This window comes from Dermatophagoides pteronyssinus, unplaced genomic scaffold, assembly GCF_027571235.1.
Source record: "Dermatophagoides pteronyssinus isolate colony J.1.1.1.1 unplaced genomic scaffold, Derpt_VIB-CSIC_2022.12 sq0005, whole genome shotgun sequence".
NCBI classification, from domain to species: domain Eukaryota; kingdom Metazoa; phylum Arthropoda; class Arachnida; order Sarcoptiformes; family Pyroglyphidae; genus Dermatophagoides; species Dermatophagoides pteronyssinus.
Genome location: NW_027461529.1, coordinates 492,985 through 508,518, shown reverse-complemented (window position 1 = coordinate 508,518; position 15,534 = coordinate 492,985). Strand labels below are relative to the sequence as shown.

The window sequence follows — 15,534 nt, the reverse complement described above, 5'->3', positions numbered from 1 at the left end:
AACGAATTGCGAAGGGAAAAACAAAAATTTCACTTGGTTTATTTCATTTGAAAATACTTTATTTTAAATGTTTGTTTTTTTGGCTTTTAGAATTCGGCACTTGAATTAAAGAAAACAAAACAATTAAGATGTGTCAGAATTGTAATTATTTTAAGTGAAAAATAGATAAATAAAAAACACAGAAAAAAAATCAGAACAGACATTCATATAAACGACGAAATCATATACCCGAAAATTGTTTTTATTATATATAAAAAAAATCAATCGATCCGGCTAACCGGATTCGATTTGCAATCATCATCATCATCATTGGCTTGAAGATCTCATCATGTTTCTTTCTTTAATTACTGTCATTCCTTTTTCTTTCAACGATTAATTTTTTTCTTTCAAACAACATTGAAATTCTATTTTTCCAATCAATTTCATTTAACTTTATATTTTTGCTTGTTTGTTTGTTTTTCTATAAATAATTTTTCATTCTACTAATCACCTTTTTTAATGAATTTTTCTTGATTAGAAAATTTAAAGATCAATTTAAAATTGTTTTTTTTCAATTTATTTTTTTAAAAATGATGATTCAATTCGATTTAAATTCTTATCGTCCATATTGTTATCCACTTTCAACTAATATGCCACAAGGTATATGAGATCTACGTGTATTTTATTTATATTTTGCGTTGCTTTAATTATAAATTTTCCCCCAATTTTTCAAATTTTTTCTATTTGTTTGTTTTTTATCATGATTTTCATTTATTTTTAATTTATTCGAATTCAATAGCCGATTATAATATTGATCAAAATCATCTACCTTCGAATTCAAGTAACAGTAGTAACAGTAGTGGTGGTGGGTGTTGTTGTTCAAATAATTGTGTAGGAAATGGAAAAAATATTAATCAACTAACTAATCTGATTAGATCGCCACCATTACTACTACAACCTCAATCATCATCATCATCATTACAACGACAAGAATTAAAACAATCAAAAAGAATGGTATTGAAAAGTTCTTTTCCAAAACATATATTATATTATAGAATAATTGGACCATTAACAATGGTAAGTTATAATTTTTGTAAAATAAATAAATTAATTAAAATCTAATCAAATTAATTTAATCATATTTTTTTTAAAAAAATCAATAGCTAATGATAATAGTATCAATATTGATATTAATTTCACAAAAATGTACAAAAACACAATCAATTACATCGGAATGGAAACAACAACAATTAATGATGATAACCGATCAAAATCAACAAGAACAAATGATTAGTAATTTGATTAGCCGATTTTTTCTTAAATTATATATTCTACATTCAATATCATTATTATGTATTTCATTAATTATTCTTTATTGTTTTATTGATTTTGTACCAAAACAAAATGTTGATCATAAATATATATTTCATTTTATCGTAAGTATAAATATTCATTAGTTAATAATAATAATGATAATAAAATAATTAACAACTTTTTTTCTCATCTCTATTCTCCATCATCATCATCAGTCAATAATCATAGTATTCATTGTTAGCATATCGACATTATATGCATCATATATTGCATATGAACGACCAAAATGTTTATCAACAAATGCGCAAATATGCTGTAAGGTGAATGATTCAAATGGTTTTTGGAATTCGATTGATGATAATGATAAAAAATCTCATACATCTATCAATATTAATGAAATATTAATGATTACAATTATGATTTTAAATCTATTTACATCAATCATAATGATGATGACAACTATTATCTATTTTTATGATGTACGACAAGATGCAATCAAATGTGGTTATCTAAATCGTGTTCATAATGAAAATTATATTGTTCGTTAATATGAATCTTTTTGGAATTTATTTATTTTATGTTTTGATTTTTGCTTTTCTATTTTACATTGAATTGTATTTTATTTTCTTATAAATCTGTTGTTGTTGATAACGGAATTTTTATTTTTTTAAAAAATGATAATAATAATAATAAAGATTGGGATAATATTTTATTCTTTAATACAAAAATTAAAAATTTATCAAATCAAATTTAATTTAATTGTTAGTTAAATTCGATTGTTGTTGCGATGTTGATGTTGTAGCAGCATTTCGCATCATCTATATTAAACAAAAAATTATAATTATAATTTGGACAAATGAAAATTAATGATTGGCCTTACATTGAACAACATTTTTGGTCCAACATATTGACTAAACATTGAACTAGTATAATTACTGGCCATTGTTGCTGCATTTGTTTCACCACCACCAAAACGGCAACGAATATAGCCATAGGAATTTGAACCGCTCAATACCAAGCCAATACCAACTAAAAGCTTGAAAAAAAATTCATTAAAAATTGTTGAAAAAAAGAATCATCATTAACATTAAATTTACCACCCAATGAATGTTGAATGAAAATATTGCTGAAATAAGTGAAAAGAACCAGAATATAGTGAATAAAAATAATCCGATCCAAAAAACGGTAGAATCCGAACCACCACTTAACTTTTGTGATTGTGATTCATTAGATTGTTGCTGCTGCTGTTGTTGTTGATTAAATAATATAAATTCGACATCATTAGAAGTGCCGGGCTTTTGTACATTTGTATTATCATTTTTCGATTGTGATTGATTACGATTTTCAAACATCCAATGTGATTGTCCATCATCATCGATATAATTCCACCAACGTAAACCGACCAATAAACGACCAGTAATATTTTTTACAAGCCAAAAATCCAATGAGATCAAAAATACTAGAATAACAAATACACCGAGAAAATCCTGTGCAAATATTGAACCAAATAAATAGATAAATATTGCACCAATCTTGAATATTAGATGAAAGGCAACAGCCCATGGATGTCTATAAAAATTAAAGATAAAGATTGATAATTATCTAAAGGATTGAGTAATGAAAAAAAACGAACCGAAATTTAGGTTTTATCGAAACATTATTATCGTTAACAACACCGAATGTACCATCCTGACTGAATCCATAGCCACCGGCATTTTCAACACCCGTTGGACGTGATTTATTCTGTCCCATATGTAATGATTAGGAAATTTTTATTTCATAAGCATATACGAATAAGAATCCAGAATAAAAATCAATCAATAAAAAAAAAATCATTGAAATTAGAGAAAAAGCACTTCAAAAAATGTACAGGTGAGCAACAACAGCACACCGTTCATTGATCAAACAAAAAAAAACATGGACAATACCACCATCTAGTAGATGAAATATAAAACTTTTAATTTTTGAATTATAATCTTGTTTTTTTTTAAATCATAAAATAAAAAATAAGTATACTTTTGACATTTTAAGCACAATGTTTATTTAAAGAATTTGACATTTCATTGTTGTTTTTATTTAAAATGTCGAAATTCTGACGAATACCTTTTGGAAATTCAATAAATGATGGCAATGGTCGTTCATCATAACTATCATCATCATCATCATCATCGACAACATTATCATTTTCATCATCGGGCAAATGTTGATCAATTTGTTTGTGCTCTTCTTTGCATTTTAAATAGCTACAAATTCGATTGTATGAACATTCAACAATATTTCCAATTCCATTGATAATTTGATTTCTATCTATTACAGATTCTATTCGACTACGATTGTCATTATTATCAAAATCATCATTATTCGACCAATTAATAAATGAATTTAAAAATGATGCTCGCTGTTTATCGGTTGTTGGGCTTGGATTTTCATGTATATCAACATAAATTACAGTTGGTCGTTGTTCAAAAGAAACATGTTTTGGATTTCTTTGTGGTTTTAGTTGATTCATTTCAAAATCACCATTCAGTGATGAACAAGTTGCACCTGTTGATAAATGAATGGTTGATGGTTCTGGAAAAATATTTTCGATTTTTGATATTTGTTGTTGTCGCTTTAGTGAATTCATTTCAAGATTAATACTTGAATATTCATTTCGAGAAAATTTAAGAATACCACCATTTGGTGTTGAGCAAGGTGCACCCGCAAAATGAATAGTCGATGTTTCGGAGATAATATCTGTTGGTCGTTGTTCCATATAGAATTCATCATCATCATCATCATCTAATATAAATCTACCTAATCGACAATGTTCTGCCATTGCTGTTATTTCTGTTCGTTTTGATGTCTTTAACGCTATTCAAAAAAAAACAAAGTATAATGAGATGAACAATGAAAAATAAAAAACAAATAAAGACATTTTATGAGCAGCAGGTTGATTTATTGAAAAATTTACCTCGAAGATAATAGAATGATAATGCTAACAGAATGACACAAATAATCAATGTTGCAAATATTAAGATGTCCATTGTTACTAGAATGTAATAATAATTAAAACAGGAAAATAGAATAAAAATAATTATAATAATTAATTAATTGATTTATTAATTTTTGTAGATTTTACATTCAAAAAAGATTTTCGCTCTCACACACTATCTAAACATATAATTTAAGAATAAAATGCCTATGGAAATATGGAATAGGAACAAGTTTGTTTGTTGATTTTTTTTTGGCTTTGCTTTGCTCTTATCTCATATTTTCCTGTGTATTAATCATTGAATATTAATGTAAATAAATAACAAACAATCTGAATTGTCCATTGTATCAATTAAAATGGATTTTTTAGTAGTTTTTTCTCGAATAATAACATTATTATTGATGATTGATGTAAGAGAAGTTAAATTTTCCATAATGGAAAATTACAATGATTATTTTTCAAAAAAAAAACTAAATGTTTGTAGATTTATTAAAATTTATGATTCTGATTCAATTCGATGAGAATGAACATTGAAAACAACAACAACAAAAAAAAACAAACAAATATTTTCGAAATGGAATGAATTTTTTTTTTTTTTTTTTTTTTTTGTTACACACCGTTTGATATTTCAATAATTTCGAATCAAATGAATCGGATCGAACGAATATGTTGGTGTGTGTGTGTGTTTCGTATTCGAATTTCTATTCGATTTTTTTTTTCGAATTCGATATGTTCATAGACGACGTGTTTGAATAATTTTTTTTTTTTTGAAAAGGAATTGCTAACAAGAAAAAAATTTTATTCTTCAACTATATGATCATTGTGAATGTTGGTAGTACAGTTATTTTTAGAACAAATCATCCACCCAATCATAAATCTGATATGCTACACAATAACCAAAGACAATATGAATAAAAATAACATCAAACGAAGACGACGACGAAACAAACAAACAAAAATCCATGCTGAATCCAATGTATTCAATTAATTAATAATGAAAATATAATCGATTTGATTAAATTATTATCAATTTTTTTGTTGTTATTCTTAAGATTTTAAAAATAATTAATGATTGATTATGAGTAGACGAACAAATCGTTCACATCGTTCATCTTTATCACCTTATTCATCACCATTTTCATCATCATTTTCGTCATCATCATCATTATCATCAGGTTTTAATAATGGAAATAATTGGCTTAAATTTTCCAATACATCGGTTACATGGGCACGTTCAAGACAACAACAATCAGATTCACAGATGGCACAGAATTCTGCTGGAAATATTGATACAATTCGACGAAGAAAAATTTTCAATTCATCCACTGAATTTATTCATGTTGTTAGTCTTATCATAATGAGTAAGTTTTTTTTTGTTTGATAATTAATTTGTTAATTTTTTGATAAATAATTGAATAGGTCTTTGTCGTCAGATAATAAATCGTTCATTGTTACAAAGACGAATAATAATTTATCTATTTCTTATATTTATCGGTGGCTTACTAAAAGATTTTGCATCATTAATAATTCGTGCATTTATAATTTCTTTATCTCCTGAACATTTTTTAAATCAATATTTTGTTAAATTAGCATGGTTTTGGAATATGATTCTATTAGTACCATTGATCATGTTATCAAGTTCAACATTATGTTTACTTGATTCAATACAATTGACTGAAGTGGATAAATCTATTGAAGATTATCATCAACGTAAAATCAATTCAACAACAATAAACAATAAATCGATTATAAATTCATCATTACAAACAAATGAAACTGGTTCAAACAAACAGACACCAAACATTATAACATTACAATCATTATGTCAGAATCAAAATCGATCACAATTGTTAATTGAACAATATAAACAAGCAATACTTGAACAGGCTGATCAATGTCGACAATGTCAACGTTATTCATTACGTTGGTTTGGTTATACGGCAAAGAAAATTATTCAAATTGCTTGGGTAAAAGATTTGATTCGTATCATAATTTGTAGTGCTTTCTATTTAGCATCGATTTCATTATTTACTATGATACAATTTTCAACCACTCGAAATCGATCATTATCAAATGGTAAATTATTGAAAATTTGAAATTTTGTTGATCAATATGTGATAATGATAATATTTAAAAAATTTTCCAATATATTTTCAATAACAGAATTGGCAACCGTATCACAGGTGAATGTTATATCAAATGGTTTTGATATATCTGGCCATATATTTATATTGATTTTTTCAAATCTAATGATCATTGAAGAATGTACAATAATGACTGGTTGGGAACCACTTGGTGATCGTCTCTATGCATTAAGTGTTGAATTTATGAATATAGTGATTGGATCACAACAAACAATATTGATAGCAAATAATATTGAAATGAATCGAAAATTATTTCTGTCGTGGTCACGTTATCGTTCACATAGTCAAAAATTACGTCTTTTATTTTTATCCATTACATTATTATCAATTATATGGGATTTTATGATAATTCAGACAATATTTTTCTATCATAGTCTTATTGAGAAATTAATTGCTATGTTATGGGCATTTATTAGTTGGTATGTTTGTTATCAATTTTTATTTCCATTATTAAACATTAAAGTAAGACGTGTTTCGATCGCTATTGGTCAGAATTCAAATTCGACAACTACTTCAACATAAAACATGAAACTTTAAAAATCATTTATTTTTACCCTAAATTCTTCTCACTTACTCTTGTTTTAAAAGTTAAATGAATAAAATTCAAAATAAATTCTGATTAACAACACTAGATGGCCGAAAATTCTATTCTATTTCGAGACAAATTGTCAACATGAGTGTTAATTGATATTTGTTTATGTATACATGTCAATGTGTGTGTTTGTAATAAAGGTGTTCATATTTCAATTGGCGTTGTCATTCAGCATATGAATTTTATTGAAAAAATTGATTCTTTAAATAAAATTATTACAGTTATTCCATACTTGTTTTGATAAGTTGAATTTTTTTTTGTGTGGCCTTCATTATTTATTTCATCATATTTTATTTAAATAATTTTTTTCATCTGTATCTGAATTTCTACGAAAAAAAAAATTCTTTTTCCAACAGGTTGTCAATTTGAATAATTAGGAAAAGAAATATGTTGATGCCTTGTATTGCAACATTACAACAATTATTAGAATCTACGAGATTTTTTCTCGTAATTCATGCTTTAGCCATTGCCATTGGTATATGGTATTGGTTTAGGTATCGTTCAAATTCTAAACGTCGTCATCAGAATCGTCAATTAACACCTGAGGTGAATATTTATGTGATTATAAATAATAATCTTCATCATTTTTGTTGTAAAATACAATTAATAGGAATTGGAAAAGATACAATCTTGGCAACCGGAACCATTAGTACCTTATTATGATTATAGCCATTTTGCATTGAATCCCAAAATCATATCATCGATGTATGGCAAATATTTAATTGTTAATGATAAAAAATGTTTGAATTTAGCTACACATAATTATCTTGGCCTTGCTGAAGATCGTGATTGTATTGATGAAGCCGTAAAAGCGGTAAAGAAATACGGTGTTGGTAGTTGTGGTCCACGTGGATTTTTCGGCACTGTAGGTAATGAATATAATTAAACATTGTTTAATTGATTAATTCAAAAAAAAATCATTAATTTAAATTCGACAGATATTCATTTGACATTGGAACAGGAAATAGCCCGTTTTATGCAGACTGAAGAGGCTATACTTTATTCATATGGTTATGCAGCTATTTCAAGTGCCATTCCTGCCTATTCAAAATCAAACGATATTATTTTTGTGTAAGTCTAATCATTTACCATCGATCGGTAATTGTTTTTTTCAACATTTTTTTAATAAATCAATTTCATCAAAAAAAACCAATCCAAAAAAAGTGATGAAGCGGTAAATTTTGCCATCCAACAAGGTCTGATTGCATCTCGATCTCGAATCAAATTTTTCAAACATAATGACACGAAAGATTTAGAACGATTATTGGATGATCAATCGGAATGGGATTTAAAAAATCCTAAAGAAGCAAAACGAATTTCACGTTTTATGATAGTTGAAGGTTTATACATCAATACTGGTAATATTTGTCCATTGGCCGAAATAGTAATTGACAACCATGCAAAATGATTTTTTTTTTTTAATAATATTAATTATTTATTGTTATTACCGTTTGTTTTCAGATTCGATTAAAACGTAAACATAAAGTTCGTTTATTTATCGATGATACCTGTTCATTTGGTGTACTTGGTAAACATGGTCGTGGTATTGTTGAACACAGTGGTTGTAGTTTAGATGATGTCGATATGATTGCCGCTAGTCTTGAATATGCATGTGCTTCATATGGTGGTTTCTGTACCGGTACCATATTTGTTATCGATCATCAACGTCTTTCCGGTTTAGGTTATTGTTTCAGTGCATCATTACCACCATTACAGGCGGCATATGCATTAAAAGCTATTGAAAAGATACAAAAAACACCTGAATTATTGGTTCAATTACGTAATAATTGTGTTCGAATTGATGAATTATTACGTTCTCATCAATCATTAATTACCATAAATGGATTAGATATTTCGCCAATTAAACATCTTCGTTTTACTCGTACTATAGATGAATGGCTTAATGATAAACGTTGTCCCGATTATGATGATCAAATTAATAATTTAATGACAAATCCTAGTTCAAATGATAAAATTTCAATTTCCCATAAATTGGATACAATGCGATTAGAAAAAGTTGTCGACTGTGTATGTTATGAAAATCATTTTAAAAACTTTGAAACAAAATCATTTTTTCTATATTTTTGTTATTATTCGTTAGGCATACAATCGTGGTTATGGTTTAACTGTTGCTCGTTATCTTGAACATGCTGAATATAAACTTCAAAATCCAAGTATTCGTTTAATTATTAATTCATTATTAACTGGCCAAGAATTAGAATCAATATCCATTATGCTAATTGAAACATTTGAAGAAGTTGAAAAAATATTTTTCAATGGAAAATTTTTCAACATATCATCAGATGATGAACAAACAAACAAATGAATGATTGTATAAATGAATCGATCAATCAAAAACCGAATGAAACCAACCCAGTGACACACAAACACAAACAAAAATTATTCAATATATTCAATCAAGTATTACAATTATTTTATTCTCTAATTATTCCATCTATAATAACAATCATGAATTATTTCTAGAATTATTTTCTATTATATATTCTTCAATATATTATTAATTTGTGCTGCCTTGTATTAATAATTATATAATTATCACTTGATTTTATATATTCACCAATCATGAACACTTTTAAAAAAATTTTTGATCAAAAAACAAAACAAAAAATTAATTAATTAATTAAATTCAATAAAACATTTTGCTTGAAAAACAATCAATTTGATATCAATAAACCATCATCATTATCATTTTTTTTCATGCGTTTAGCTGTGAAAAAGAAAATCGGTATTACATAAGTATGCGTGTTTTTGCAACAACAACAACAACAAAAAATCGTGCAAACAATTAAGAAAATATTTGCAAAATATTTCGGTACATCGTTCATTTTTTTTCTTTGCAAACTGATTGTGTGACCACAATCATATATCTTGTTGTCAACAAGGATAGTAAAAAAAAATAAATTATTATTTTCAATATGATGGTGATGTTGATCATATTTTATCGATTATATTTATTATTTATTATGATTATGATAATGACTAAATTATCAGTTCCTTGTCTTCGTTGTTTATCAGTTCCTGTCGAAAATTTTCACTTTTCTTCGGTTTTCATCATCATCATCTTTTTTTTTTTTGGTAAAATCATCATATCCGATTATATAATTACAGCAAACTGAAAAAAATACCAAAAAGAAGATAAACAAAACAAAAAAAAATCCAATCGTTTTACTTTTACTTTACTTATCCTACGAAAAGATCACGATTAGATTTGGTGGTAAGTTTTTTTTGAAGCTGGAAAAATTTCTTTTTTCTTTTCTTTTTTTTTTTTTTTTTTGTTTCATTCAATCGATTACATCAATCTGGTTTTGATTTCTAATTTTTTTTTTTGATTTTTTCTAACACAATCAGTCATTTATCATCACTACCGTTTTTTTTCATTCATTCATTCATTCACTGTCGTTGAATTATGATGTTTTAGACATCTTTTTGTTTTGTTTTCTTTGAATTAGTCAATTTTCGGCAATATAATGATGATTTATATTAAATGGAGAAAAAAAGAAAGGAAATTTTTTTTTTCGGATGTCGGTTTTAGCACATGATGATGATGATGATGATGAGAATAGGATGGGAAAAATCTATTGATGATGATGGTGATGATGATGGTATGAAGAAGAGAAAGTGTTGTCCTCTATATCCTCCTGTTCAATTTTGTCCATTATTAACGGGTTAATCATCATCATCATCATGCGGTATACGGGTATGTCGATTGTTTGTATTGAGAGAGTATCATCGATAGTTTCATCAATTTCTTTTCTTTTTTCTCATCTATCTCATTCAATCATCAGTAGGTTTATCATCATCATCATCATCAAGAACATTTTGTCAATATGATCAGATCAATAATAAAGATTTGATCGATGGATCTCAAACATCTATTCTATTCATCCTATATCCAATAGATAGCTGTTCAAGTCAACAAAAAAAAAGGATTTTTTTTTTGCCAAACAAACAATAGAAAAAGAATGGAAAAAAACCCGTAAAGTTTTTCTTTCTGCAAAAAAAGTTTTCTTTGCGATTCATCACTTACATGACAAAATAAAAACTTTAAAAAAATATTTGAAATATTATGTGTGTGTGGCAAAACCACACATAACAAAATAGCCATCGGAAATTTATAACGAGATATGATATTTTTTTATATACACACAGACACTGTACGATGTACTGAACGACGTTACATTATTTTGTGATGATGATGGAAAAATGATTACATTATTTGTTGTTATTTGTGACAAATAATATACGTTAGGTTTTGAAAGAAAGAAAGAAAGAAAAAAATTTGAATTTGAATTTTTTTTCCCGTTTTGTTTTGTTTGGTTTTGGTTTTGGTTGTTGAGCTAAATTTAGAATTCATTCATTCGAAATTCACTTGTTTTGTGTGTTTGTAAGCAATCAACAACAACAACAACAAGCACTGTAAGCAAGCGGGGGCGGAAAATCATATTTGATTGTGGTGGGTCAATCTTCTATTCTTTCATTTTGCTATACATTTGATGATAATCATATTTTTATTAGATCGAATTTGATTGAATTGAATCCTGTTTTCATCTTTTCTTTTCTTCTTTATTGACATTCTTTGATTTTCGTTTTTGAATTGAATCGATTTTTTTTTCATCATCATCATCATCATCATTATTTCTTTTGTTTTGAAAATTGAAAATGATCCGTATATGTACAGGTGATTGAAAAATAAAAGTTTTTTAAAAAATGAAAAAAAAATGTTTGAATTGTAAGTGAATTTAGAAGTTCTGTTTTGTATGTTGTTCACGGTTAATTGAGTAATCAAATCGCAAGTTTTTTTTTCGGAAATAAAATTTCCAAAACCCGATTTAAATTCAATAGAAATATAGCCATAATAATAATGAATGTTAAGCCAAAATTTCATATGTTAGTTCTTCTGGTGATTTTTTTGTTTGTATGCGTTTTACCAAATCGATTACATTTTGAAACAAAAATCAGAAAAAAAATTTGTTTATCCAATTCGGAATTGTTTGCCGAATGATTGATCATTCGTAACTAACGATTCGAAAAAATAATGTATTTTTTGTTTGTTTGTTTGTTTTTGCTTTTGTTCAGTGATTGATTTCAAACCAATCGATTCATTTGTTTAATTTTAATTTTAAAATCAATTGAATTAAATTGACAAATACAAATTTCTATGAGAAATTAATTAATTTATTAGAATTTCCGGCTGTAATCCGTTCGTGAGAATTGTCTCGTTTATTTTTTGCTCGTCTATTATCACCAACATGACAAACAAAAAAAAATTGAATTTTAAAATGCAAATCATTTGATTGTAAAACTTGATTGAACATTGCCATCATCATTATTATTATTGTAAGCATTATTTTTCACTAATGTGATTATTACCATTTAACATGCAACCACGAATTATTTGACAATGGATTTATGTTTGAAACTAAAAGAGCAGGAAAAAAACACGAAGCGGATATAAATTGTGTGTATGTTCGACATTATGGAACTATCATCATATGTCAAAAGTCATTTGTTGTTGTTTTATTTTGAAAATTTTGACAACCAAAATGGGATAAATAGAAATGAAATGAAAAAAACAAATATTCACCAGTTTTTTCATCTATGTGATTAGACATTAAAAACAGAAAAAAATAAAATTCAAAAATAAAACATCTAAAAGATCTAATTATATAATGATGTTTGGTGGATAATGTGCACAAGGAAAGCCAATTCATGTTTTCATTCAATTCTAATAGAACAAATAAAAATTTAAAAAGAAAAACTTAAAAAAAAATTTCACTATTATAATATTGGTCAAAACACATACCGGGTGAATAAAAATGGACGACGACGAATGAAGACGAAAATGAAGAAATTTTTTTCGTTTGCTACCGGTCAACATAAAATATTCAACAAAAAAAAAATTTGATTCCAACACACACAAACAATAAATGTTAATTTTTAATTGAATTTTGTTGTTGTTGTTGTTTGATTTCAAAAGCAAAAAAAAACTTTATTGAATCATAATTATTGTATGATTATGATGATAATCATAAGTGATAAATCATAATTATGATCCAAAATATAAATATATAAATATATCCATAAGATTAGATTGAAAGGATTTCATTATTATTATGATTATGATTTTAAAGTACGATGGATTTTGACGTTAATCATAATAAACCGTATCTAACCGTCCATCCATCCATCCATCCATCAATCATCATCACAACCATGTTATCCGTCATCATCAATGGAATTTTTTTTTCTTATCTCTTTCCTAGTTTCCTTTTTTATCATCATCATCATCATCATATTGAAATTGAAATTTTTTTCAAAAAAAACCGAATTTTTTTCATTTATGTTGGCCGGATATTCAACAACAATGACAACACAAAAAAACTGGTTAAAGAATAATCAAAAAAAAAAAAAAATGATCAATGATTATGAATGATAATATTTTCATGACAAAAATTATGAACCATATGAACAACAACAACAACAACAAAATGTTTGTTATCGAAACGAATATTATCACCCCTAATTCAGAAATTTCTTCTTTTTTCTTTGAAAATCAATCATAGTAATCATCATCATCATAATCATCAACAAAAAAAATGTATATTTCAAATTGATTTTATATTTAAATTTCTTTTCTATTCAACATATATCATGAACCATTTTTTACATGATTATCGTGATGTTTAATCGAAAAAAAATTTTGAATTCAATTTCAAATCATTTTATTTGTTTGATGAATTACAGTACAACTTATTATTATTATTATTATTATTATTAGAATTATTTGAATTCATGAACCCTATCATCATCATTATATAATGTAACCCATTGAATGATTTATTTATTCAATGATGATGATAAAAATCAATGATTTGAAATTATTTTTCATTTCATTCATTCATTCATTCAAAAAAAAGAATAGTTTCCAAAAAAATTTAAATTGTATTTGATTTGAAAAAATCAATCTGACCTCGATTTTGTTTTTTATTTTACACATTCACAAGTTTCGTTTCAATTTTTTTTTTCTTCTTTGGTCCAACAAAAACTAATGTTCCTATGTTAATTGATTGATTTTTTCATTATCGATAAATGATGATTTTATCAGAATTTAGTTTCTTTTTTTTGTTGTTGTTTTAATTTGATTGAAGCGAAAGTTTTTTTTAACAAGAAAAAGCAAATCAAAAAAGTTTGAATAAATTTATTAGAAAATTCAGATACACAGACACATTTTTGTGCTTGTGTTTGTTTGTGTGTGTATAATGTCTAAAGAGAATTTATTATTATTAAAATTATGAAATTCAAATAAATTTCTTATGTAAATTTTATTTTTATTTTTATATTTATAATGATAATTGATTGAAAAGTAGAAATACACACAAACGTGAAAAAAAATTGTTGACCAAACCTTCATTTTTCGCTATTTCTACACCACACAAACACACACATTGATCTTATGATTGTTGATGATTATTATGATGATTGTAATCGTTATAAATATATATAGATATGGCTTTTTTTTCTTCAAAATGATGATAATAATTCATTTTTAATTTTATTCATATTTCTTCTTCTTCTTCTTCTTCTTTTCCTATATCAAATCAGATTTATAATTCAATTAGAAGAAAAAAAGTGAATCTGAACAATTTTTTTTTTCTTCGAAAGATTTACCAAAAATAGTTCTACACATTTTGATTATAATCAGACAAACTGGATAGAGTGAAAGTGTGAAAATTTTCAAATGTATTCGCAAACGCAAACAGCGATACCTGAAAAAAATTGATGATCAAAATAATGGTTTCAAAAAAATCTTTTCAATAATAACCAAAATTATTTTCTTTATTTGATAATTATACAAAAGAAAAAACGAATGAAAGATCGTATTGATGATGATGATCAATGTCCCCAATTATTCAATTTCTATGTATATGTCACACATTTAACAATGACAAAAAAAAACAAAGATTAATTGATCGATAAATCCAAGATGCAGATGAGATTTAAAACCGGCCACTGTTTTTATTTTTTGTTGTCTTTTCCATTTTATTTATTTAGTTTGTCACAAGCTAATTTCTATTCTACGAGATTAAGTAAGAAAAATAACAAGACAAAATTCATTTTAAATTTTCATTACAATTATAAAATGAATTGATTTTTTTTCTTCTTTTTTTTTGAACAAAGATTCACATTATAAACAAATATGCTGCTGTTGTTACTACTACCTACTTAATGGCAGACAATTGATGATGATTGAACGAACATTGGTGGTTCTTCAAACATTTTCTTTTTTTTTTTGACCATCTCGTTTCGAACAGACTTTTTTCCATTGGTATATAGCTATGGATAGATGGATGGATGGATGGATGGTCAAGATGGACAAACGAATACAATCAGCTAATCGGGCTATTTTTAGGAGATTTTTTCCTTTCTTCATCATCATCATCATCATCATCATCATCATCTTGTTTGTTCGTGTGTAATGTTGACTTCAATCTCTCTTCAAATTGAGATGG

The 15,534-nt window shown here is 26.1% G+C and overlaps 5 protein-coding genes across 8 annotated transcripts; 3 read left to right on the top strand and 2 right to left on the bottom strand.

The window, feature by feature from the left end:
* Positions 1–24: 24 nt before the first annotated feature.
* On the top strand, positions 25–2,020 carry LOC113789656 (uncharacterized). 2 transcript variants are annotated; one of them, XM_075819895.1, is made up of 4 exons: positions 25–141; positions 779–1,056; positions 1,143–1,415; positions 1,509–2,020. In XM_075819895.1, the coding sequence occupies exons 1-4, from the start codon at positions 129–131 to the stop codon at positions 1,839–1,841; spliced, it is 897 nt and encodes a 298-aa protein (XP_075676010.1). In that variant the 5' UTR covers positions 25–128; the 3' UTR covers positions 1,842–2,020. The 2 variants fall into 2 exon arrangements, with proteins under 2 accessions (XP_075676010.1, XP_075676009.1); XM_075819894.1 differs by lacking the exon at positions 25–141 and adding an exon at positions 161–639.
* Positions 1,984–3,193, bottom strand: LOC113789569 (Golgi apparatus membrane protein TVP23 homolog B). The gene is made up of 4 exons (XM_027339123.2): positions 2,927–3,193; positions 2,391–2,862; positions 2,174–2,329; positions 1,984–2,111 (listed from the first exon to the last, which is right to left on the bottom strand). Exons 1-4 carry the CDS (start codon positions 3,043–3,045, stop codon positions 2,049–2,051), a joined length of 810 nt encoding a protein of 269 aa, XP_027194924.1. The 5' UTR covers positions 3,046–3,193; the 3' UTR covers positions 1,984–2,048.
* An 89-nt stretch (positions 3,194–3,282) lies between these two features.
* On the bottom strand, positions 3,283–6,288 carry LOC113789657 (uncharacterized). 2 transcript variants are annotated; one of them, XM_027339227.2, is made up of 3 exons: positions 6,146–6,288; positions 4,247–4,324; positions 3,283–4,146 (listed from the first exon to the last, which is right to left on the bottom strand). In XM_027339227.2, the coding sequence occupies exons 2-3, from the start codon at positions 4,317–4,319 to the stop codon at positions 3,320–3,322; spliced, it is 900 nt and encodes a 299-aa protein (XP_027195028.2). In that variant the 5' UTR covers positions 4,320–4,324; positions 6,146–6,288; the 3' UTR covers positions 3,283–3,319. The 2 variants fall into 2 exon arrangements, with proteins under 2 accessions (XP_027195028.2, XP_075676008.1); XM_075819893.1 differs by lacking the exon at positions 6,146–6,288 and adding an exon at positions 4,595–4,761.
* LOC113789721 (uncharacterized) lies at positions 4,876–7,037 on the top strand. 2 transcript variants are annotated; one of them, XM_075819892.1, is made up of 4 exons: positions 4,876–5,243; positions 5,320–5,628; positions 5,687–6,343; positions 6,431–7,037. In XM_075819892.1, exons 2-4 carry the CDS (start codon positions 5,346–5,348, stop codon positions 6,931–6,933), a joined length of 1,443 nt encoding a protein of 480 aa, XP_075676007.1. In that variant the 5' UTR covers positions 4,876–5,243; positions 5,320–5,345; the 3' UTR covers positions 6,934–7,037. The 2 variants fall into 2 exon arrangements, with proteins under 2 accessions (XP_075676007.1, XP_027195095.2); XM_027339294.2 differs by having other exon boundaries at positions 4,876–5,628.
* A 102-nt stretch (positions 7,038–7,139) lies between these two features.
* Positions 7,140–9,489, top strand: Spt-I (serine palmitoyltransferase subunit I). Its single transcript, XM_027339448.2, has 6 exons — positions 7,140–7,549; positions 7,614–7,872; positions 7,942–8,074; positions 8,168–8,387; positions 8,465–9,031; positions 9,105–9,489. Exons 1-6 carry the CDS (start codon positions 7,391–7,393, stop codon positions 9,327–9,329), a joined length of 1,563 nt encoding a protein of 520 aa, XP_027195249.2. The 5' UTR covers positions 7,140–7,390; the 3' UTR covers positions 9,330–9,489.
* The last annotated feature ends 6,045 nt before the right edge of the window (positions 9,490–15,534 follow it).

What these genes read in the sequence shown, in the direction of transcription:
- LOC113789656 (XM_075819894.1), top strand. Translation starts at nt 570, where the DNA reads ATGATGATTCAATTCGATTTAAATTCTTATCGTCCATATTGTTATCCA. An exon ending in TTCAACTAATATGCCACAAG is followed by an intron (nt 640 to 778) that starts GTATATGAGATC and finishes CGAATTCAATAG; the next exon opens with CCGATTATAATATTGATCAA. An exon ending in AATATATATTTCATTTTATC is followed by an intron (nt 1,416 to 1,508) that starts GTAAGTATAAAT and finishes CATCATCATCAG; the next exon opens with TCAATAATCATAGTATTCAT.
- LOC113789569 (XM_027339123.2), bottom strand. Translation starts at nt 3,045, where the DNA reads ATGGGACAGAATAAATCACGTCCAACGGGTGTTGAAAATGCCGGTGGC. An exon ending in TCGATAAAACCTAAATTTCG is followed by an intron (nt 2,863 to 2,926) that starts GTTCGTTTTTTT and finishes TAATTTTTATAG; the next exon opens with ACATCCATGGGCTGTTGCCT. An exon ending in GACCAAAAATGTTGTTCAAT is followed by an intron (nt 2,112 to 2,173) that starts GTAAGGCCAATC and finishes TGTTTAATATAG; the next exon opens with ATGATGCGAAATGCTGCTAC.
- LOC113789657 (XM_075819893.1), bottom strand. Translation starts at nt 4,700, where the DNA reads ATGGAAAATTTAACTTCTCTTACATCAATCATCAATAATAATGTTATT. An exon ending in TACAATGGACAATTCAGATT is followed by an intron (nt 4,325 to 4,594) that starts GTTTGTTATTTA and finishes ATTACATTCTAG; the next exon opens with TAACAATGGACATCTTAATA. An exon ending in ATCATTCTATTATCTTCGAG is followed by an intron (nt 4,147 to 4,246) that starts GTAAATTTTTCA and finishes TTTTTTGAATAG; the next exon opens with CGTTAAAGACATCAAAACGA.
- LOC113789721 (XM_075819892.1), top strand. Translation starts at nt 5,346, where the DNA reads ATGAGTAGACGAACAAATCGTTCACATCGTTCATCTTTATCACCTTAT. An exon ending in TGTTAGTCTTATCATAATGA is followed by an intron (nt 5,629 to 5,686) that starts GTAAGTTTTTTT and finishes ATAATTGAATAG; the next exon opens with GTCTTTGTCGTCAGATAATA. An exon ending in AAATCGATCATTATCAAATG is followed by an intron (nt 6,344 to 6,430) that starts GTAAATTATTGA and finishes TTTCAATAACAG; the next exon opens with AATTGGCAACCGTATCACAG.
- Spt-I (XM_027339448.2), top strand. Translation starts at nt 7,391, where the DNA reads ATGTTGATGCCTTGTATTGCAACATTACAACAATTATTAGAATCTACG. An exon ending in TCAAACGATATTATTTTTGT is followed by an intron (nt 8,075 to 8,167) that starts GTAAGTCTAATC and finishes ATCCAAAAAAAG; the next exon opens with TGATGAAGCGGTAAATTTTG. An exon ending in TAGAAAAAGTTGTCGACTGT is followed by an intron (nt 9,032 to 9,104) that starts GTATGTTATGAA and finishes ATTATTCGTTAG; the next exon opens with GCATACAATCGTGGTTATGG.